The sequence below is a fragment of the Alligator sinensis genome, unplaced genomic scaffold (assembly GCF_000455745.1).
Source record: "Alligator sinensis unplaced genomic scaffold, ASM45574v1 scaffold885_1, whole genome shotgun sequence".
NCBI lineage: Eukaryota > Metazoa > Chordata > Crocodylia > Alligatoridae > Alligator > Alligator sinensis.
This window is the reverse complement of record NW_005842056.1, coordinates 1,503,964-1,527,334: the sequence shown is the minus strand read 5'-3', so window position 1 is coordinate 1,527,334 and position 23,371 is coordinate 1,503,964. Positions and strand designations below refer to the sequence as shown.

The 23,371-nt window shown below is 45.5% G+C and overlaps 1 protein-coding gene across 1 annotated transcript in view; it reads right to left on the bottom strand.

Moving 5' to 3' along the window:
• Positions 1–5,887: 5,887 nt before the first annotated feature.
• Positions 5,888–23,371, bottom strand: part of OXSR1 (oxidative stress responsive 1) — a 100,482-nt gene continuing 82,998 nt past the window's right edge. Inside the window, exons 9-16 of the mRNA XM_025203374.1 lie at positions 22,004–22,069; positions 21,614–21,736; positions 15,872–15,907; positions 12,741–12,899; positions 10,674–10,747; positions 7,678–7,746; positions 6,577–6,641; positions 5,888–5,901 (exon numbers count right to left, since the gene is read on the bottom strand). Coding sequence (XP_025059159.1) covers positions 7,737–7,746; positions 10,674–10,747; positions 12,741–12,899; positions 15,872–15,907; positions 21,614–21,736; positions 22,004–22,069 — 468 coding nt within the window. The 3' untranslated portion in view covers positions 5,888–5,901; positions 6,577–6,641; positions 7,678–7,736. The remainder of the gene's footprint in view (positions 5,902–6,576; positions 6,642–7,677; positions 7,747–10,673; positions 10,748–12,740; positions 12,900–15,871; positions 15,908–21,613; positions 21,737–22,003; positions 22,070–23,371) is intronic.

Sequence of the window (23,371 nt, the reverse complement as noted above, 5' to 3'; positions counted from 1 at the left end):
AGCAAACTTGGTCCAAACCTGGGTGTGGTGCAAGTGGAAGACACGTTTCAGAGCACACTAGCAGTTTAAGACACATTTATGCCTTGGGTGTACCATAGCTGGTGTCATCCAGCTATATGTAGCAGCAGAGAGACGAGGTGGGAGCAGTTTGCCCTGGAGATTGGAGAGGACAGTAACTACGACTCAGATGCCTCCTCCAGGTGGGAACGTTCTGGTGCCAGAGTCGCTCCGACTTTGGGCCAGGGGAACCGAGTGGAAGGAGTGTAGTTACAGCTCCCCACAAGCTCTGGCACGAACAGCTCTGCCTGGTCCTAGACCCCATGGAAGAACAGTAGTGGCTGATGCACACTAGCCCTACCCTTGTGCAAAGAGAGAAGACCCAGGGGACCCGATACCAATCCAGGCTGGAGAGCTCACAAGGAAGCTACGGCCAACAGCCCTACCCCACGGCTGAGATGATCTAGTTGGGGTCAATCTGCTTTGAGCAGGGGGCTGGACTAGATGGGGTCTCTTCCAATCCTAATTTTCTGATCCCATTCACCTAGGTTAGCACTTTCTTGACCAAGCGAGAGATTGTAAGTGCACCCATTACCCTCCTGGTGGGGTGAGAGAGGGGAGGTTTCCTGACCTGGTACATTTTCATGCCACCTCAAGGACTGCAAGAATTGCAAGGTGGCAGCACACCCGTTACCAGAGCAGCTTGGGGAACAGAACCCAAGCACGGACCAGCCCGCTTGCCTTGAGTTGAGCAGTCACCTCTTTGTCGCTTTCCTTTCATCTTGGTCTATTTAGCCAGCAAGCTGCTTGAAGCACCAATATTATTTCTTCCCGTGGATCTGTACAGTGCCCGACACAATGCGGCAAGGGTGAGAAATAGTACAAGGCAGATGTAGAGATGAGTGTGTCCAAATGAAAAATGACCCCAGCAGACAAGACAGCACAGCTGGAAGGTTGCTCAAGCCAATGTCCCAGGGAGCTCGGTATGCCGGAGCAAAGCCTTAGGGTCTGATAAAACAAACGTGAACGAGCTCCTCACAGATAAGGAAAGCTAAAAGGAATGCCCTCTTTTCCCCAAGGGCTTCATACCTCCATTTTATAACACCACTTTCAAACAGAGCTAGTTAATTTAAATCCTCTGCCTTCCCAACCTGCTAGAACCAACTTCCCATCGGATTCTAGCACAGCGCAATAGCGTATACTGGACCCTTCAAAGCCAAGCATAAGATGGTCCTCAGAAATGCTAAGAGCCAAATTCTGCAGTGCAAAGCTCAGGGCCCCTTGGACCTGGGAGTCAAACCATTTGAAAAGACCATGAAGGGGATTCTCTGGGGTGCCTGCAAGTCCCCATTGCGATGCAAGGGGCGGGCGGACCTGTGGAGCGAAAAAGCCCATCGGCATACATGGGGTTGACCTGGGGAGTGAAAAAGCCCATCGGCATCCATGGGGTTGACCTGAGGACCGACAATCCCCATAGGCTCAGGGCCCCTTGGACCTGGGAGTCAAACCATTTGAAAAGGCCATGGAGGGGATTCTCTTTTGTCTTCTTTGTAATCATACTTTGAAAAAGTTCTGATGATTTTCCAAACTTCAAGGAACAAAAACAAAACAAAACCAAAAAAGCAACCCGCCCGCCCCCATCTCTACCCCGAGATGAAGCAGTATGTCCGAGGAACTGGATTCTAGTTGGAGCACCAGGGTTTGCAAAACCAGACCAACACTAGGAAGTCAACTGCCATGTCTGCTCCATAACAGAGCAATATCCCTGTTATTTAAGCCTTAATTTTCTGCTCACTAGGTATTTAATGCAAGAGGGTGATAACATGAGGTTTATCTATCCATAGGCAGGTAGAACAGGACGCTGTTAAAAATTGACTGGTTTCACAAGGCTGCCCAGGCGCTCTGTTTAACCAGCGTCAAGTCACAGTGTAAACTATGACACAATACTAGTTACAGATGACAACGGCTGTGGTGGATAATCGTAACAACTTTAAACCATTACAATAAGATTTTTATTGACCGGCTGTCAAGATTGCCACCTTCCTGGCAATCTTGCATTCAAACAAAACCTTTCACAGCAGACATCTACCGCTTTTGCAGTTGATCATGCTGGAACAATTGTCAGCGGAGACCCCTGCCATTAGGGGCTAAAGAGGATGGATTACATGATTAAATGTAGCTGTACGTAGGATGGTACAAACAACCTGGCTGCTGCATGCTTCACAGTAGGAGGATTTTACAGAAAGGAGAGACTGAGGGAACTGGGCTTATTTAGTCTGCAACAGAGAAGACCGAGGGGGGATTTAATAGCAGCCTTTAACTACCTGAAGGGGGGCTGCAAAGAGGATGGAGCTGGACTGTTCTCAGTGCTGGCAGATGACAGGAGCAAGTTGCAGCAAGGGATGTTTAGGTTGGATATTAGGAAAACTCTCAGTAGGAGGGTGGTGAAGCACAGGAACAGGTTACCTAGAAAGCTGGCAGAATCTCCATCCTTGGAGGTGTTTAAGGCCCAGCTGGGATGGGATGATCTAGCTGGAGATGGTCCTGCTTTGAGCAGGGGGTTGGACTAGTTCACCTCCTGAGGACCCTTCCAGCCCTCATTTTCTGATTATATGATTAAATTTTAGGCAAAGTCAAGACTAAAGGGAAGCCCTCACACATTCCTCAGTCAGATCTCTACCGTGGAGGGGGCCAAACAGTATTTTAAGGCAGAAACAGAACAGAGATGGCTAGTGAAAGTACCCTGCAGGCTTCGAATAGTGTGAACATTGAGAACATGCTGCAAGTTGAGATTTAAAGTATCCCCGATTGAGGGAGGGAGATGAGAGACATGCACAACTGCATAGCACTTAACATGGAGCTAGCTGTTATGGCTAGGACTGGACACCCCCAGGTAGCCTGCAAGTCTAGGCTGGATTGCAGATGTGAAGCCTTCATGCAAGGGTACATCTTTCCCCAGCCACCTCCAGTGAAGGCTCAGGAAGGAGAAAGCATACTCCGATGCAAACTGAAGTGTAGCTATGCGGTGGAATCCCATTACCCAAGACTGCCGCATACCTCAGCTCCGAGACCAATGCCCAAGCCAACTTCTCTGGAGATAAAATGGCACCTCGCTCATGGCAATGGACAATTTGTTCTTTATTGATTAAAAATTAGAGATACATGCAGTAAAATACAAAGTCAAATCAAGAAAAAAAAGGCGGAATATTTTACATCTTTCATTATAATCTACAATACACCAAAGTTGTGAAGAGGAACCTGTTTCATTAATAGAGCATTATCCTTAGAGTATTGACTAAATTAAAAAAAAAAAAAAATATTGCCTGCTTCTAGGTTTGGAATTTAGCAAAAAAACCTAAATCCATTTGTGACGTTAGGAAAAAAAAATCTTTTTAAATGAACAGCATTGGCACTTACTTTAATTACCTCAGAAACCAAAATAATCTAGCACTGTAGTATCCCAAGCAAAATGTTGGATCACTACCAAGAAAAAGGTCTAGAGATCTAATACCAAATACACTAGAGTTGCTTTTTTTCTTTATTCATTTAGAAAGAAAGGGGGGGAAAGGAGACCGAGGGGTCAGTGTGAACTCGTGCTCTTTACTAGTCTTATATCGAGGTGGGGCAGGATTCATTTAATAAATAGATACTGCATTGTTTCATTTGAGCAGTTTGACTCCTACATCTCTCAGCACCAGTGCGCAAATGAACAATGAGGTATGCATGGCATGCAGGCATAAGTAAAGTAATACTGTACCAAGACTATTTGGTCTCCATATTCCAAGTAGCTCTTGCCCACTGGGCTTCACGGAAGTGTAGTTTGCAGCCTGCTCTTCCAAAGCCAACAAGTACTTAAAAGAGAAGCTATTCGGGTGCTGTGTATCACACAAAAGAAGGCGAAAGTGCCGAAACTTGTAACACGCACACACACATGCACACGCACACTCGAGCCCCAAACTAGCCACCCGTTATTCTGCGGACATCTGTGCCGTGTGCTTTCCACTCCGGTGATAGGTCTCAAGCTCAGAATCTGGAGGCTGATGGGAGAGGAAGGGGTCTCTCACCCTCTTCCCCTCACCCCATGCCGATGCCCTCCCCTTTGCACTTAGGAAGTAACAGGGTTGTGCTTAACTGGTAGTGCCAGTTGGGAGATCTCCGATTTTAAACTACAGGTTAAAGAAACGAGTGCAGTATAAAAAACCATGCAAAATTTAAGAAGCTTCCATAGCTGCTCATAGAGAAAATATATAAATATATATTGTTCAGTAGAAGACTTGGAAATAAAAAAAAGTCCTAATTGAACCCAGGTGTCCCATTTTTAACACTTCATTTCTGTATGGTTTGCAATGGATGGAAAGAGAAATACATTTCCATAGCTGTGTTAAATTACAGGCTTACAGTTTCATTGTATAAAACACTTCTAAGTCAAGAGCAGATACAAAGGCCAAATGTGAAACAGTAGGAAGAAGGGGGGAAAAAAAAAAAGATCAACACCATTTATTATTCACATATTGCATTACAAGTGTCTCTTTTTAAACTCAAAGTATAATTTATATTATTTATGTAGAAATTCAAATTCAAAACACCACATACAAAGAAAAACCTAAATGCGAGTTAACGTGGTTTCGGCAACATCCTGATCAAAACTTGGCCGCTTGGATTGAGCAGTGATCTGAAAACCCAAGCAATTAGTGCAGGAGGGACGCAAGGTCCAGAGATTGCTTGCCTAGTACTATTCTACTGGCAGTTTTTATTGCTGTAAAAACCAGAACAAGGATGGTTCCACATGTACCTGTTTGCAAAGAACACGGAAGTGCATGGAGGATTCTCATCATCAAGCAAAAGGTATTATGTTTTAAAGAATAAATTCAACACGCATGCTTTCCAAATGCTGAGTGGTATGGATTTTCTTTTCCCCTGTCACGTTTTGGTATTATTGATCACCTGCAAGATCAGCCTGTGGAGAGCGCTGCCTCGCAGCTCTGCTTTAAGAAGGATTCTACAGCCTCACACGTAGTCCAAGGACACCCTCTGAGCAAGAACCAGCATGTGGGAAATTAAGATGATCTGCCCCATGCCATATATGACGCTAATGTGGAACAAAGCAAAGAAAGAAAAATTAAGGCTATCAGCAGTTTACAAAGGGGCAGAAGAACTGATGTTTGCTCCCAGGACACTGATTTCAAGGAACCTCTCAACAGTGCGATTACAAAAAAAAAGGAAAATGTTAGCCCTCTTACAGTTAAGGCTCGGCTCACTTTCTTAGGCACCAGCATTCAAACCAGCTGGGTTGCAACAACACAGCCGGCCAGAAGCCAGATTTCTAGCATCCCAAGTGACCAACCAACATTTACACTGGTATTTCAAATGCAAAGAGAAGCAGGTCTAACAGCAACATAAAAAGTCCCTTCAGTGTTAAGCGTGTGCAAAGATAGCAAAGGACACACATGAAACCGCATGTCGGCAAACATGGAGGCTAGCTAATTAGAGCAGTGGAACCCCTGTTTCGTACTCAGTAGTATTTTCTTTTTCTTTCCTTTAAAGTAAGGCAATAATAAAATGAACACGCAGGCAATGAAGTGTTGGATCTGCACGTCTGAGATGAAGGAGATTCAAACACGGACAAGAGTGGTTTACAAAAGCTGTAAACGGCATTGGTAATTTCAGGAAGGTTTGCGATCCTGTTTAGGAAAACTGTTAAAGCTCCTAGAAAGGGGGCTGCAGTTCAATTCTTTGGCAGTAGTGGTTTGTTTGTTTTTTTAGGCCAACAGAAGCATTAGAAATATGCACATGTGGATTCTCAGTAGGGAAACTGCCTGGCGCTGTAGTTTAGCTGATGCTGAGCTGTGCAAATCCTATAAGTTTGCCATCATCAGGAATATCGGAGCCTTCGACGCCAGATGCCTGGAGCACAACGGGGGAGAAAATTAAAGAGTATTATGTTATGCATTATTTATAGCACGAGGAGGCATGTCAGAGTCTGGGGAGGGAGCAAGGACAGGGAAGCCCTAGGTTGTATTCAGCAGATGGCAGTATTTACATTTAAATATGTGCATCTTCTGGTGCTGAAGAGCTGGGACTGAGTTTTGCCAGGGCTCACTCACTACGCAGCTAATGTTTTAATTGGGGTGAAACATGCAGCCAGTACTCCTAAGAATCCCCTGTATTTAGTGGCTCACCTTCACTCTCTCATCAACACCCTTTCTCCCCCCCCATTAGCCATTCTGGATTTCACCACCTCTTTGCAAGAATCCTTCGTTGTTGCCTTTGTAGGAAAATCAAGGGCCTTCCTAAACCCCCAAACCCCTCTTCACTTGGCCTTTCTTACTCTCTCTTCTATCTCAACACAAAATAGCCAGTAACCTCCCCATCTCCTCTTGTACAGGAGCCCACAGCACCTCTAAATCCACCTCCTTGGCCAAAACCTTTCTGATCTGCCTGGACACGTGGCTTTTTCCTGAGCAGATAACACCAACATAATATTTCAATGCTCCTAGTCACTAGGATGAGGGAAGTTTGCCATTAAATGTGTATACACGTAAACAACAATTTGCTTAATAAGGGAGCGGGAATAAATACCAGTCTGAAAGTGACGGATCTGTTTGCCTGGGGCTCTTCCACGATTTTCTGCAAATTAGCTGCAACTGAAAGCACACACAACCACAGGCAGGCGTTAGGACAGTCAAGGTTAAAAACAGCCCTCATTCTTATCCCAATAGACCAGGGGTTTCAAACATACACAGTCCACAAACTAGTGCTACCTGGCCCGCGGGGCTTTTGGACGGATCAAGATTTCAGTGGCAGGGTTAGTAGGGGTGGGGGCTGCTGCTGAAATCGGAAGTACAGAGCCCCGCTCGGGATGCGTGTCAACAGCAGAGGGCAAGCGATGGCTGCGTTAACCTCCACAGCTCCATGACCCCCACTCAGAGCAGGGGCCAGATCCAGCTCAGGAGTGGCAATCTGGATCTAGTGTCAGGGGCTAACCAATATGACACCCCTGCACTGAATCCTTGTTTCTTCAACCTTACTCATACTAAGCAAGCTTTAAAGATACAAGGGCTGGTATGAAATAGAATCCCATAACTATGCCAAGGAATTGCCTCATTTACATCTTTCATTTGTACAACTGTTGTGGCTCAGCTCTGAAAAGCAGTGTCCTTCTGAGGGGGCAGTTTTGTGCCCATTTGGGGTATCGAGTTGTCTGAACTGTACCCATAACTTGGGCTAATGTCTCATTGCCAGTATTTCCAGACGCTGGGGTCTGGGGCTGGTGGTTCAGAACTAAAACAGTGGACTGATAATGTTCACCAACAACCATTAGGGGTTAAGTGAAGCCACTTTTTCCTCGCTAGTGACACTAGCAACTGTTTTGAGCTCAGGTTCCTATAAACGAATGGTGTCCAAACCCCGGCTTACTTTTATCTGTCCTGAAGTTATAATACAAAGACCATTTTCTCCAATATTTTGTCTGAACAGGTTATGGTCTTTGAGAGCCATGGAGCTCAAATCTGCCCAGTGGCAAAATTCCTTTGGAAGTAACACTGAGCACAGAATAGGGAACAGAACAATTGCAAGAGAAGCTTTCCTGGAGGCCTACTGCTTTCCCTAGCCTCTCTCTTCTCCACATGCAAAGATGGTCCAAGACAGAGAAATATTACAGGAACACTTGTAATTAATTACCTATGACTAGATCTCTGCCATCCACAAGACCAGCCGAGATGAGTTCCTGGGACACACCGTCAGCAGTATCTGTCAGGGGTAAAGTTAAGAACCATTCAGTTCACTGTACAACAGGTCTTGAACACCATATACTGAGTCAGACAAGAGGGGTATAGCTATATCACTAAAAACAAGTTTCTCACTAAGCCATACGAAGTAGGAGGCAAACATCTGGAAAGAAGCTATGGTCTCTAGTTAAAGGAATGGCAAATATTACAATTTATGCAAGACAGACATGATGAACATTAGTTATGTGAAGACTGTTTCACCAAGTTACATTTTCTAGGTTGCTAATGAAAGCTTTATAATTTAAAAATCCTAAAACATGTATGTCAGAAGAAAAATTTGTGGCATCAGAGAAGCTAGAAAAGTCATTATCTGGTCATATTATGAAACAACAGCAATGAGTCTGGCTTCATTTCTAACCTGAACCTGGAACAGTAAGACACAAAGCAGGCTTGACTGTCAGCCAGGCGACCGACTGACACGCGTAGCAGTTGATGAGTCCTGCAAGCCCCGAGGCCGAGAGCTTTCCTTTTCCCAGACATGGTCTGCAGCTGCAAATGTTTACCAATCTCCTGGGCAGCACAGATATGAGTAACTGCATCTACCCCAGTTCCAATTAACAAGGAACAAGCCTTCATACAGTGCAAAGCAGCTAGCAAAGCAGACTACATCTTGCCTTGGAAAGGTGAGAACAGCTAAGCCAGGCTGTTCAGCACAAACTAGCTGCAATTTGGAACACACAGTGCTTTTAATGTAGAAATCAACTGTATTTGGCAAAAAAAGTTTCACCATTAAATGGCTGCCCAAATTACCCACAGGTGTCCGAAGCAGATAACACTGTAATGGTAGGTATTCAGGCAAGTTCAAGGTCATTGCAAGAGTTCAGTCAATGTGCCCCTTACCCCTCAATCCTAGGAGGCAGATAGGTATTATTTTACCCCATTTCAATTATCCTGGGGTCTTATGGGAACACCCAGAACTGTCAAGCTTGAGGGAGGTAGCCTAGCAGCCTGCAAAGTCAGTATTGAGGCACAAGAAACCCCAATGGCTCACGTTATAGTGGTTTTATCTGCGATAGGGAGGCAACTGCCCTGGAGAACACCAGTGCTAAGACATTTCAGGGGTGTGGGTTGTAGCAGTGTTGGTCTAAGGACATAGGCAGATCAGGTTCTTTGAGTAAATCTGATATATCTTTTATTAGACCAACTCAAATAGTTGGAAAAATTCTTCTTTGCAAGCTTTCGGGTATAATTACCCTTTGTCAGGCTAAGGACACATCTGCAGTTGGTCTGTGCTCTTCCTGGATGGACTGAATAGTAAAGAAGCCAGAGGCTGGTATTCATTCCGCCTTGATCCAAGCAGGCCGACTGCTTGACCACATGGTCAAATGCTGCGCTGAGTTTTTACTGAGGGTCAAACTTTCATGGTTTTACAAGAAGAGATTTACTTTAAAAGCATGCTCCTTTTCCGTATCATGGATGTCTGGATATAAAGTACGCTTTTAACAAAGGTGGGCTCCACCCTCCCATCTACTCACCTCTCCCTGGGGTAAACTCAAACCGAATGTCGTTGAGTTCTTTCTTTGAATTTCTATGGAAAGAACAGAGCATTACAAGAATAAGACATGGAAGCAGACGTTATGCAGAGCGCATTCCAGACTGCTGCGGGGCTCTGAAGTCCAGTTAAAAGGCTTCTCTTTCAAGATTCAGCTTTTAAAAAAATGGTAAATGGATGTTTTCATTTCAAAAGATGCCAGCTACCTTTATCCAAAACCTTGAAGCACACAACCCCTGCAGAGGGTGGGGTGGTCATCTCCTCCTCCCTGAGCCCTGCCAAGCTCTGACACAGCCAGAGCTTCTCTCCTGTATCTGAACCTATTCATGTGGGCAAGGGAATCATCCTTGGAGTCTATCCTTGTGAGGTAAGGAAGTACCCCCCATTTTGTAGGAAAGGAACTGAAGCACAGAGATTAAACTATCTGCTTGATGCTGTCACCAAGTTTGTGCGAGGGTTAGATCTCGGAGACCACATTTCTCCCAGCAGCCTTCTCAGGAGGCAAAGGAGGTTCTTTACTGATGTTGTTAATATTGCCAATTTATTTCGTGTTTTAAGTAGGTCTTTCATGTTCCCAGAGCTCTAGAGGGGCTCCATCTACATTAGGGGAGGAAACTATAAATAAGGTGATATTGTCATCTGCTGAACTGGAGAAAGGTTTTGTTTTTCAGGCTTACCAGAATTATACAGTCATGTTTGGATAAGCCAAACAGAGCAGTTTAATTACTCCATGTCGGGTCTCTTGAGCAAACTGCTGGCAGCTACTCACGCGAGTCCCAGCAGGGCAACACAGCATTCCACCGCAGCTGAGACCCTCCACGTGAGCCGAGGTGCCAGATGCCATCCTCTTTAACGAGCGAGGCACACAGGATCCCAGGACTCCCTGAATCCCAGAATTCGGTCTTACCTGATCCACATACAGTTTGGAAAGGATACAAAATACCAGGGTACCTTTCAGGCTCTAGAATTCACAAAGCTTATAGGAGGGAGCGTGAGTACGGAGAAATTTGGCCCTCCCAGCTGGGAGTCAAATGATGCTTTTCTGAGTCCCAGTGAGGGAGAGAGGATAAACTCTAAGGTAGCAAGCAACATATGGCACCAGCCATCCACTGCAATCAGGGGAGAGGCAGATAGCGTGACCTCCTACAAAGATCAATGACACTTTAGAGCACTTTGTGAACACTCCAGTTTCACTGCACCCATCTGAGTAGGTAGGCACACTTATCCCTGTTCTACAGACGGGGTTCCCTTGACAGTCATTTAACCAGCTTCCCCATTTCAGTGATAAAGCCAAGATTAAAACTCAGGGATTCTCTAGCTTTGCAGCTCATGCCCCAGCCACTAGTTTACAAAGCCTGCTTTTTAACAGCTCCCCCAATTCACAGCAGTGGGCTTACCTTAACCTTAGTACAAGACTGATTGGGACGTTTGTATCCTCCTGTGCTGGGGCTGGAACAGGAGCAGGTGGTACCTACAATAGGATTGGATCATTTTTAAAGCATACACACGCAAGTACTGGATACCATACAAGTTTCAAATGCCACACAACACCGGAGTACTGACAGCACAACGAAAACCAGAACAGTGTGGGAGCTAGAGGGCAGGTGACCTGTATCGGAGCAATGTTTAGAATAAATGGCCTTGTCTGGACTGTTTCCAGACAAAATCTATAGTACAGCATTTATTTTCCTGTTAGATATACCAGACATAGACTAGAGGCTTCTGGAGTGGTTTCCAATGCTTTTCCTGCACAAGTTTGAGATAATTTTTAAGGCAAGGTTGCAGATTTCAGGTTTTTGAGCTCGTGACAGATTCCCCATGCCCTGGTTCAAATTCTCTGGCAGATTTTCTTTAAAGATACAGGGCAAAGTTTTACAACATGCCTAGATGACTTGGAAACCCAGCTTGCAATGGAACCTCTGCGCTCCTAAACCAGACGGGGTGTTATTTTATCTACAACCCAGAGAAAACATTTCAACATTATTAGGATGATGGTTTGCTTTTATTTGAACACACCATGCTGAATGTCCGATTAAAGAAACCCAACTGAACGGATTTAAAAATATTTCAGAACTGGTTTGTATCTGCCTGTTTTGTATTCTGAAAAGACTTTGAGTAATAATTGGTGTCTGCCGTCTGGCCTTACTTCACCCAGTTCAGTCATCTGTGTCCAGATGTTTATAGTCCTAGTGGTCTTTTTCTTTTTTTTTTTTTTTTAAGCAAAAGGATATACTGTTTAATAATAAGTGGCTTGTTCTTTCATTGTTGAAGTCTTGGTCTGTATTTCACATGCTGAGCAAGAGGCTTTAACTTGCAATGGGTGACAATTTAAGCACAGAAAATTTCCCCAAGTCCTTTTCATATCTCAACCACACTCCCTCGTTTGCATAACATGAAAATTAGCTCTTGGCTGAGAAATGGAGAGTTACACCGAGCTCTATCATTGACATATGCAATGAATTAAATGAAATTAATTTAAACTAAAATGAAATTAGATGGTTTCACTGCAGTCAGTCAAGAGCTGTTCCTTTAGACTAAGGGCTGTGCTCACAATGATCAATGGTGCTTCCACCAGCCCTCAGCACTCCTGAAAAACCAGAGTCTAAATGCCCTATTGAGAAGGTGTCCATGGCTCTGATTCAAGCACCAGAGCTGTAGTGCAAGGCAGCCAAGTAAACATCAGCTCTGCACACCACTATTTTTATAGAAGAGTAACAGGCTGTCGGTAATAGGTTGTACTAAAATGAGGACAGGGGTTGAGTGAAAAGTCTCTAGGAAAGAGAAGCCCAGAGTGCTAGTTTTATGACTAACTGCCAAACCTCTTCCCCATGGGTTGGCCCACAGATCATGCCAGATTTACCCTCTCCAACATTAAATGCCTCTTTCCAACTGCAAGCACAAACATTACTGTCTTTTATATGGATGTACCATTGCCATTCAGTAGTCTGGCAAGCTCAGCTGCACTGCAAGCCAGCCAACCACAAGACAAGTTCCAAGTATCCCAGGAATGGTTGGTTTTGGCAGGTCCTCCTCCTGGATCTAAGAAATCAATTTACTTCTTTACCTCCTAGAAAAGTTCTTTTGACCGGGCCTTGCTCTGAAGCCTCCTATCTCCCCTCAAGGCTCTGATGCTACCAAGAGGTCTGCTCAATTCAGAGCCCTGTCAATGTTCCTCTTTAACCACCAGAAACAAGGCAGTTGTTCCTCCGCCATCTGTTATTATCTTATTCCTTCCTCAGAGTCTAACAAAACACGACCCCAAAAAGAAGGAGCTCCAAGGAAGAGCAAGCCCCCGCTGCACCACCCGCAAAGCCATCAAGATGAGTTATATAGCCCATAAGCAACAAAAATGCTATTCACCATAAGGCTGCTTTCATGACGTTAGCAAGCTCTTTGGGTGACTGACTTCACACACGTGGTCTACTACTAAAGAGCATGCTGGGATGAAAGGTTTTTAGACTTACCTGCCCCGCTGCTGGAGCTGCTGCGGGAGCCTGAGTAGGTGGAGGAGCAGCAACTTGAGAAGGTTGTGCAGGTGCTTGTCCTGCTGCCTGAGGTAGTTGAGCAGGGGTCTGTGCTGGAACGTGGAGTAAAGGACCGGTGGGCTCGGCTGATGGGAACAGCTACAAAGAGAAAGGGGCTTAAAATTAGAAAGAACTGCATGGGGAGCAGGCAGCTGTGCAGGGACTGCATGGAGGCCCCACTGGCTGAACCAACTACTACAGGGTTTATATCCAAAAAGACTTCCATGCCTTCAAGGCATAAAGGAGCCATGCAGACGGGAGGCGAGGGGCTCTCTGAATCTCCACATTCTGGGAGAGGATTAACCCTCTCCACCCTGAAACGTTTGGCTGCTCTACTAGTGTGGACTTTGGACAAGAAAGTGGTGTTATAGCCACTTTGTGCAGCACCCTACAATACAACCTGTCATCATTCCTGAAAGACAAAACCACATCCTTTAGGCTCTGTTTTCTGGGAATGCAAGCAACAATGCCGTTTCCCAAATGCCAAGCCATCAGGTCAGCCTCGTGTGCAACCCTATGAAAAAACTGGTTTGAAATTCCTCTAAGGGAACACACATGCAACAAAGCAAATTTAAATATTTGTAGATCATTATCTGCTTCCAAATAAACATGACTTGAGTATTTACCAAGATGTAGGAGTCAGGCACTCAATGGAGAAGTAATTCAAACCAAGGACACTTTCAGAGTACAGCATCACTGGGACTGGAGGTATATTTAACATGTTAGTCCCTAGCTGGTTGAAAAGGAAGCGGCAAAAACCTGAATCAATTCTCCAGGGGAGAATGGCAAATGCAACATGAGTTACTGTAGCTAAAAGCTTTTTGAGAAGCTCATGGGATTTCTTCACAATCGATTAAAGTTCTTGGCTACAACCAGAGTTAGAACAGGAGCATCTAACCCTAGATAGCCCGGTGTGTGTTGCAGAACTATCACCCTGTATGCCTAGGAAAGGAAATCAGTAGTACTAGAAGAAAAAAGAGTCAGCCAGAAAGCTCTTTTGCTACTAGATCAGAGATCCTGGTAACACTTATGCACAGCTCCAGCTCCATTCGCTCCTGGGCACAAGACACATGGACGCTCCGTGCCCAGCCACGCAGCAGCATCCCAGGACTGGAGCTGCGGCTATGGCCGTGGCATGGCTGGTCAGGAGCCAGGGCTTCCGTGTCCTCCATACCCAGGAGGGAAGGGACACAGAGCTAAGACCACCTGCAGCCCTGCTGCTTTCCCTGCTGCAGCAGTAGGAGGAACGCATTTAAGACAACCCTTCAATAATTATATTTTATGCATGGAAAATGATAACAAACTAGCCAATTGCCCGTCATGAATGACAATATTTCAGGGAGGCCTTACATGCCCCCACCACTCACCCTTTGGGGTCGGCCATGTAAAACCAGGGGCAGGCAATTATTTCGGGCGGAGGGCCACTTACCGAGTTTTGGCAAGCTGTCAAAGGCTGCATGGGTAGCTCCGCCCCTTGGCAGATGCCCCACCCCTTGGTCACCATCTTGTGACCAGAAGTCCCCGTCCCCTAACCCCTGACCTTGGCCACCAGAAGTTCCTCCCCTTGCCCCCAGAAGTACTCCTTTCAGCAAGGGGTTGTGCCATCTCAAAACCAGCAAAATACCAAGTTATATTCAAAAAAGGAGACATCTACAGCATTCATTAATTTGATTTCAAAAAATATTTTTGCCGCGATTTACATGCGTTTGTGTAATGTCCACAGAGGTGATCACACAATAGCTTAACACAAAGTTTTAATCCTGTATATTGTGAGGGGTAGGTATAGGTACGTGGGGTGAGGGAGCATGTGAATGTGTGTGGATATGTGGGGTGTGGATGGGTATGGGGTGAGGGTACCTGTGCTGTGTGAGGGGGTGTGCATGTGGGGGTCAGCATGTATGGCAGTGCAAGGGGAGTGTGGGTGCATGTGCATGGTGGGGACAGCGTGTGGGACTCATTCTATGAACACACGCACCCACCCCCAACCACTCTGCCCCTGGCTGCCCACACACACCCACACACCCAGCCCCTGGGTCTACAACCAAACTCACCCGTGCACTCTGCCCCTGGCTGCAGGCACACACACACCCCCACGCACTCTGCCCCTGGCTGCAGACAACACACACCCAACACCAGACCCTCCCCCCCCCCACTCCCACACCTGCCCATCCCCTGGCAGCTCCATGCCCCCGCTCCTCCAGTGCAGCGGAGCCACATGGTGCCGGTAGGCAAGGAATTCAATTGCTGGGGTGGGGCGGGCTGCGCTGATCAGTCCTGCTAAGGCTCTTCCTGGGTCCTACTGCCCCTGACTCCTATCAGCTTTGACAGGAGCTGGGGCAAGTCAATACAGTTTTAAAGCCTAAGGGCTCCCTCTGCCTCTGGCTCCCTGCCTGAGGGGGCAGGGCCCATGAAGCCAACTGCCGCCTGCCTTCTCCAGGGCGCATGTGCAGTTGGCCCCCAGTGTTATGGACAGACAGAAGTACTAAGCCTTTTATTATCTTAGAATTTATAAATCTTCCACATATAGAATCTAATTATTGGGGGGTCATCTGAAATTTGAAGTCACCTTGGTTCAGGTAAATATGGTACTTACTGAAGACCTCTTTTAGTGTCTCTGACAATTAGTCGGATCAGCTCCTGAGAAACTGTCACTTTCTCTAAATTGTGTGGATGGGAGGACAGAAATAATAGATTCAAACTCCAAACTGGCAAGCAGTGACAATCATCTTGAAGACCTTGCTAGACTAGAAAACCTGAGAAGACGCTCATGAGAGAGGTTGGACAGAGCAACTAATCCGCCATCCAATACCAAATACCTCTGGGATGTGATAAGTGAAATTGAAGAAGATATTTCCCATAAACATTCATTCAAGTTAGTGGAAAGAGGCCTCTTAGAATTAAATCGCCAATGACTCAACATCTTAGGAAATTTCCAAGGCTTGGTGACATTGCTTTAGAAGTCAATTAAAAAAAAAAAAACAACAAACAAACAAAACCACATTCCTTGTAATACTACCAAAGACTAGGAAGTCCAATACAAAGAAAAATATTTTTCAATTAGAACAACTTACCTCAGAATTCTGTAATGATTCTTTCACTCTGGGGGACTATAAAAGAAAAAAAATATCTGGTATTATCATCAATGGTTTGACAAAAGCCTTATTGGCTAGCCAGGAGCTATCATGCATCCATGTGGACTCCACTAAATGCACAACAATGTGTCTGTGTTTTTACTTTTATCTACATAGTAAAATGCAAAACACCAATAAAAACACATCATTTGTCAGCATCCTCGTTGCGATGGACTCCACAGAAACACACTGCCATCACGTGTTACTTATAGAGCAGATTTCTACACGATAACATAAATAGAAACCATGACAGTTCTTTACTGGCAAAGAAATCTACTATTAACAAAGACTACTCTGTTCAGATCCGGACTGAATTAAGTGCACTAGGATGAAAGTTTGCTTCAAGCAACTCCAGCTCCTAAAAAGATATGCAAGGCAAATCAATTTGGAACTTCACTAGAAAACAAATCTCATTCACTTCCTGATATATAAAACCTGCCCTCCCAGGAATTAGTTTGTGTAAAACCTGCCTGCTTAAACACTACCACGTACAAGCACAAAAGGATAAAAGTGTGTACATGTGCACAGGATTGTATTTGGCAGCAAACAAAAAGAAATGCAAAACTCTAGAACTCTTGGTTCAGAGAAGATACATTTTATTAGACCAACTAAGAAATCACAAAAAAAGGGTCTTTTCTGCAAGCTTGCAAAAAAAGATATCTTTTATTAGACCACATTGAAAAAAATTATCATCTCTGAACCAAGAGTTCTGCACTTCTACATGTGCATGCACACACACACATACACATATGCACACCCTTATACCCCCCCTCCCTAGCCTGGAGGCTCTGTATTAAGCTTTCCATAATGGCAAGGTAGAAACTCTGTAATTAATGTACAGATCTGGTGGCTCAAGAGGATGAGCATGGACCATACTAGAACATATAGATAAAGCAGTGGCGGGCAATTATTTTGGACAGGGGGACGCTTACCGAGTTTTGGCAAGCTGTTGAGGACCACATTTCCGTCTCCAGCACAGGGAAGCAGGAACAGCCCCACAGTCCCAGACTAGAAGCCTCTGCTAGGCAGGGGCTTCTGGTTGGGAGGGGTGGGGCTGGGGGATCTTTGCTGCTGGGCCCTGCCGCTGGCTTCCCCTAGTTCCTACTGCCCCTGGCTCCTGTCGTCTTTGACAGGCAGCCAGGAGTAAATAAATATTCATTTTCTACATTTTTTTTAGGGGCCCCATGGGCTGGATAGAACGGCCTGGTAGGCCAGATCCAGCACCCAGGCCATATTTTGCCCACCCCTGAGATAAAGGCAGCAGTGTAACTATGGGTAGGCAAGCAGGGCACCAGCCCCAGCCACCTATTTAGAGGGGGTATCAGAATGGCAGCCTCAGAGCAGCCTGCACAGCTACAGAAGTGGCCAGCATTGCTTGTGTGTGGAGAGGCCAGGTAGCAGCAGAAGCCTTCAGAGTCTGAGTCTGTGGCAAGACTCTCCCCACTCTGCAAGGCCCCCTTTGCCCTCCTAGGCACCAAAATTCCCAGTTATGCCTCTGGCTAAAGGTGTGCTCTGAGCAGAAGAGGAGCTAAGCCTTGCCTGTCAATAACATTGAGGTAATACTCATTCATCAATCGCACAGAAACAAGGCCGTATTAACATGTTCATCAAGATTTTAGAAGATATAAAGTACCCTAAGGCAACCGCTAAGCTGTGAAAAGTCTGAGCAACGGGCACCACCACCAAGCTAAGAGGACAAAGGTTCCTAAGAAAAAGCACCTCACTGTTCTTAGCCACAGTTGAAGCAATGGACACATTCCTTTTTTTTTTTTACTCTGCTACTGGAAAATAAAACAATTTTTTTTTTCTATTTGTGCTGTTCACATTATGATTGCCTTCAAGAAAAGACTCAAGCAAATGTCTGTGTCAGGGTGTCAAACTCATCAAGGCCTATGGATTAGATGAGGGTTACTGGATTGGGACCGACCCCCCCCGTGCTGTGTGTGGCAGTGCTCACAGTCCTGGGCCCAGCTCGTGCTCCACATGCAGCACATGCCAGCCCCACAGCACAGGGGCCTGGGAGCTGGCTCCAGATCAGGCTCCAGGTCACCCATGCATGCCAGAACCAGCACACAAGTCCAGTATGGTGGAGCACTGAATGCAAGCTGTGCACCAGACTCCCTGTGCTGTGTGCAGCATGGGGTGCAGCCAGGCACCAGGGGAAGAGAGAACCCTGGGACTGATGCATGAGGGGCTGGGCTGGCCACACATGCTGCACTGGGTACAGGGGACCAAGCACAAAGCACAATGCATGTGGCATAGTGTCGCATTAGCCCTGTGTGCAGGTTCTGACACTGCCTGATTTGACCGTGCCTAGGAGGCAGCGTGCAGAGTTGGTTTGGCACAGGTGCTGCATGCAGCATGTGCCCCAGACTGACCCCATGCAATGTTGCATGAGGCAGAGCATCCTGCACACGTGGGGCCAGGGACTGTCCCATGTCGTGCGTGGAATCAGTCCAGAGACCCATAGCCTGGATAACATGGCTCCAAAGGCTGGATCAAGCCCAGGGGCCATATATTCAACATCCCTGGTGATATGATAAACATACCAGTAGGAAAGAATTGGTTAAGGATGCAATGGTGATGGGAAACTTGGGAGTAAGTAACCATGACATACTAGAACTCATGATTCAAAGATGGATAAAGCAGGAGGTTAGCAGGAGTTAACACTGGATTTCAAGAGGGTGGATTTCAACCAGCTCAGAAATAATAGCCTAGATATCATGAGAGGACAAGCTGAAGGATAAGTGGGGCCCACAAGGCCTGGCAGTTTCTAAAGGGCACAGTATTGGAAGCTCAGCAAGAAGCTATTCCAACACAATGGAAGCACAAGAATGGAAGGAGACCAGTGTGGCCATACAGGTTGCTTCTTGGTGCCTCAAAATCAAAAGGAAAAAAACATACAGGCAATGGGAGGAAGGGCAAAAATCACCAAGAAATCATACTGAGAAAAAGATGAATTTCCAGGAACAGAATCAGGGAGGCAAAGGTACAAAAAGTGAATTATATCCAGGAAGGGAAGTTGAGGACAACAGGAAGAGGTTCTATAAATACGCTGGTCAGAAAAGAAAAATTAAGGAAAGTATGGGTCCGTTGCTGTTAAGAGGATGAGCTATTAACAGAGGATGCAAAAGGCAGAGCTACTAAACAACTATACTGGCTCAGCCTTCACAAAAAAAAGCCACAAAGAGATGACTAACAAAAATTATATAAACACGGAAAGGGAAAGGCCAAGGGTCATGATAATGAAATGAAGCATTAGAAAACTTTTGATGCATTTGAACGAACTTAAGCCAGCAGAGCCTGAGGCACTTCCTCCCAGGGTTGGCAATCTAATCAACTGACCACATATTTTTTTGACTGGGCAAAGATTATAACAATTTTATGAAAAAGCTAGTAGTTTTCTTAACAGAGATAAGATTTTTAACATTTCTTAATGGAAAATTTGTGCTTTTTCTGTGTATTATTTGGACCCACTGGGCCTTTGTTTTGTTTTTGTTTTTTTTTTGGGGGGGGGGCGTTTTACAGGTATCTTTTACTGAATTTTTGACCAGTCAATTACCCAACTCTATTTCATCCCAGGGTTGTAACAGAACTGGCAGAAGGGATCTCAGCGACCCAGACAATATTTACAAAGCTGTGGAAGATGGATGATGTTCCAGAGGACTGAAAAAAAAGGTCAACATAGTGCCCCCCCTTTTTTCTTTTAAAGGGGAGTGGGGCAAACAGGCAGATCCAGGGAATTATGTACAGTCAAGTCCACTTGGGAACTTACTGGAACAAATTACAAAGAAGTCAATTTGCAAGCACCTAGAGGGGGGAAGGTTGATCATGAGCAGGCAGCATGGAATTAAGAACAAGTTGTATCATAGTGTCATAGTGCTTAGGGTCAGGAGGGACCTAAACAGATCATCAGGTCTGACCCCCTGCCCCAGGCAGGAACAGGTGCCAGGGTTATATCACCTCAGCCAAATATCTGTCCAGCCTGCCCTTGAAGACCCTCAAGGTAGGAGAGAGTACCACCTCCCTTGGCAGCTCTGACTGTAAAGTAATGTCTCCTGATGTCCAGCCTGAACCTACTCTCTAACAATTTGTGACCATTATTCCTAGTAACCCCAGGGGATCAAAGCCTCCCCCAATTCTTCCTGGTCCCCCTGGTGAATTTGTAAACGGCCACCAGATCCCCTCTCGGCCTCCTCTTGTGGAAGTATAAGTTGTCTACTTGTACTTTAGTGAGGGTTTTGATAAAATCCTACATGACCTACTCAAAAGCAAGTTGAAGAACTGTGGACTTATAATCATTACCCATCTTGTTGTCTCAACCTCAAGCAAAGGGTAATTATAAATGAATCCATGTCAGAATGGCAGGTTTCAAATGGGGTCCACAGGGGTCTGTCCTGTGTCTGGTGCTATTTAACGTGTTAATTATTTTAATGCCAGGATTGAGAGTTTCTGGAACCAATTTGTAGATGACAACTGGAGAGGACTGAACACACTGGAGGAGAGGAGGAGAATTCACAGGGATCTTGACTGGTTGCAAAGCTGGGCTAGAAGCAACAGGATGAAGTTCAATGTAGACAAATGCAAGATGCCACACCTAAGGAAGAATAATTAAAAGCAAACATACGTAAGGGAAGATAACTGGATGGCGCAAAATTGCCAAAAGGGTCTTGGGGTTTTGGTAGATCAGAGGTTGGCAATGTTTTTTGGCAGAGTGCCAAAACCACCCATAAATAAAGGTGTAAAATGCTGGTGTGCCAGGGTGGATGGCAGAGGAGCCATGAGGGGCTTGATCCTTGTTGTGACAGCAAAACCCTGACCCCCTTCCCCGCCACCTGCCCCAAGGCTCAGGTGCCAACCAAATGCTTTCACATGTCACACTGGCACATGTGCTGGAGGCTGCCTACCCCTGTGGGAGATCATGAACTAAACATCAGTTAGCAACAGGATGCAGTTGCAAAAAAAAGAAATAATAATAAATTTTAAAAAAAATTTCAATTAAAATAAAAATTTAAAAAAAATATAAAAAAAAATATATATTTGCATGTTCTGGGCAGGGGTCATGGCTCTGAACCACACTGTCACCACGGCAAGGAGCCGAGGCAGAGTCGCGACCCCCTGTCGACACCCCCCTGCCCAGAGCATGCAGGCTGCAGACTGCGACTCTGCACTACCTCCGGTCCACGCTGCCACTGCCACAAGATCCCAGCCCGGCCCCAGAGCAGCTCCCCACCTTGCCACATGCCCTGCCAGTACTGCTGGGGCCGGTCTCCACAGAAACCCCGGCCCAGCATTATCACAACTGGCTGCTGCTGGGGTCTCCATGGAAACTGGCCCCAGTGGCATGAGCAGGGGCTTCTGGGAAATGGAGTCCACTACCAGACAGACTTTGCCCATCCCCGCTCTACAACATTAAAAGCATTGAACTGGGCTGTAGGAGATCTGGATTTAGTTTCCAGCTTTGCCACACACTCCTTGCATTACGTTGGTGTGTTGCAAGCTCTGTGCCTCAATACAGCCGTGTCAAACTTTTCTCAGACAAGGTTACCTTGTCTATTCAGATGTAAACTCTTCAAGGCAAGGCTTCTCTCTTACTAAAAACAAATAGCACTTATAGAAACAGCTGTGGCCTCAAGTGCTCCCACACTGCAAATACAAGCATCGCAAGGCCTGTGTGCTCACCCTGAGCTGTGAAATTGCCGCTCTGCCTTCCTCGCTTTCTTCATCTAGTTCATCATCACTCCACTCCCAGCCGCCATCCTCAGTCTTATGAAGCCGCCCGCTGGAACCAGGGACTCGCCGGACCTGCTCGGACAAAAGACAAAGAGCTACCAGACGAAGCAGATAGTTTGAAGTATTAATGTTGCTTGGAAAAAGCGGTCAGAATATCCAAGGTGGTGCATAGCTTGGATAAGCTGGTTGAGGACTTGACAAAGGATAAGTAAGTATTAGACTAGACTAATTGCCATGCTAACTAATAATTGGTGCAAAAAATTAACCTAATGATGCATATGAACTGAAACATCACTGTTCAACAGAGGCAGTCAATTCCCAATGGCTGCATCTTGGTACCTTTTTGGATCGTTCAGTAATTGTTGGTGCTCTCTGCAACATCTTTTCTTGTAGAAATTCTTTATTCTGAAAGAGAAAAATTTCAGTATCAAGTTCACTTTTTTACTGGTATAGGTCATTTATGGCTCAATAGGCATAACTGTGGCAATTAAAACATTTTGCTAGAACCAGGAAGCATCTTGCATTGTTTGGAAGCTAGCATACCCTTGTCTTAAAGTTTCCAATGGGTAAATAAAAAAAAATTAAAAATTAAAAAAAAAAAAAAAAGAAAGTTACTGTTCCTTCTCTAGCACATTAATTTCCCTAAAGTGCATGTTAATCTCAAACAATTGCAACCCATACTAGAAGACCCAATTCTTAAAGAGATCTCCCCAGAAGCACCCATGCTAGCCTTTAAAACAAGCACCAAACCTGTCTACTCTCAAAAGAAGCAAGAAGCAAACTTCCTATGGCCCAAAACACACTGAATGGATCCAGACCATGCCGGGACAAGAAATGCAAAGCCTGCCAACATCTCCACCACTCCCACAATAACTACACCCCTTAACAAAACCATCACCACTCCTGGATCTTACAGCTGCACCTCCAGAAATGTAATCTCTCATCCACTGCACTAAATGCCACAGTATATAGGACAAACCAAACAACTGCGTACCAGAATGAACGCACACCGGAAATCTATCCAAGACAAAAATACCCAATTACCTGTGGGTGCACACTTCTCACAAGGCAACCACTCTCTCTCCAATCTCTGTTCTAAACCTCAAAGGGAATTTACAAAACACCTTTCACAGACAAGCCTATGAACTTCACTTCATGATTTTTTTTGTACCCAGTAGATTTATGGACTAAATCTGGCTTTATGGACTAAAACTGGCTTTATGACACATTACAACCTACCTGCCACCCAATAACCCCAGGTAACCTGTCTGCATTTTACCAGTTATGTTCTATCACCAGGTCAATATCCCCATCCCCACCCCTCCACCCCCTACCTGTCTCACACCTATTGTCTCCCATCCCTCTGATCCTCACTGCCATGCATTTGCATTTTCACAGACCTGCATTTTGCATACTGGCTTCTATTCCACCCCGGAGAACACAAAACAACAGCAGACTCTCCCTATGTCTGAAGAAGGGTGTTTGTGCCCAAAAGCTTGCAAAGAACAATTTTTCCAGCTATTCAGTTGGTCTGATAAAAGATGTTCATCTACCCAAAGATGTGCCTGTGTCCTTAGACCAACACAGCTATAATCAACACCCCCTGTTAATCCCAAGTACCTTTTCATCAGTGACTGACAGTCCCTCCTGTAAAGTGACATGGGATTAAGAAGTGGAAAATGCCAGGTTTGTGTTCCCTAAAATTCT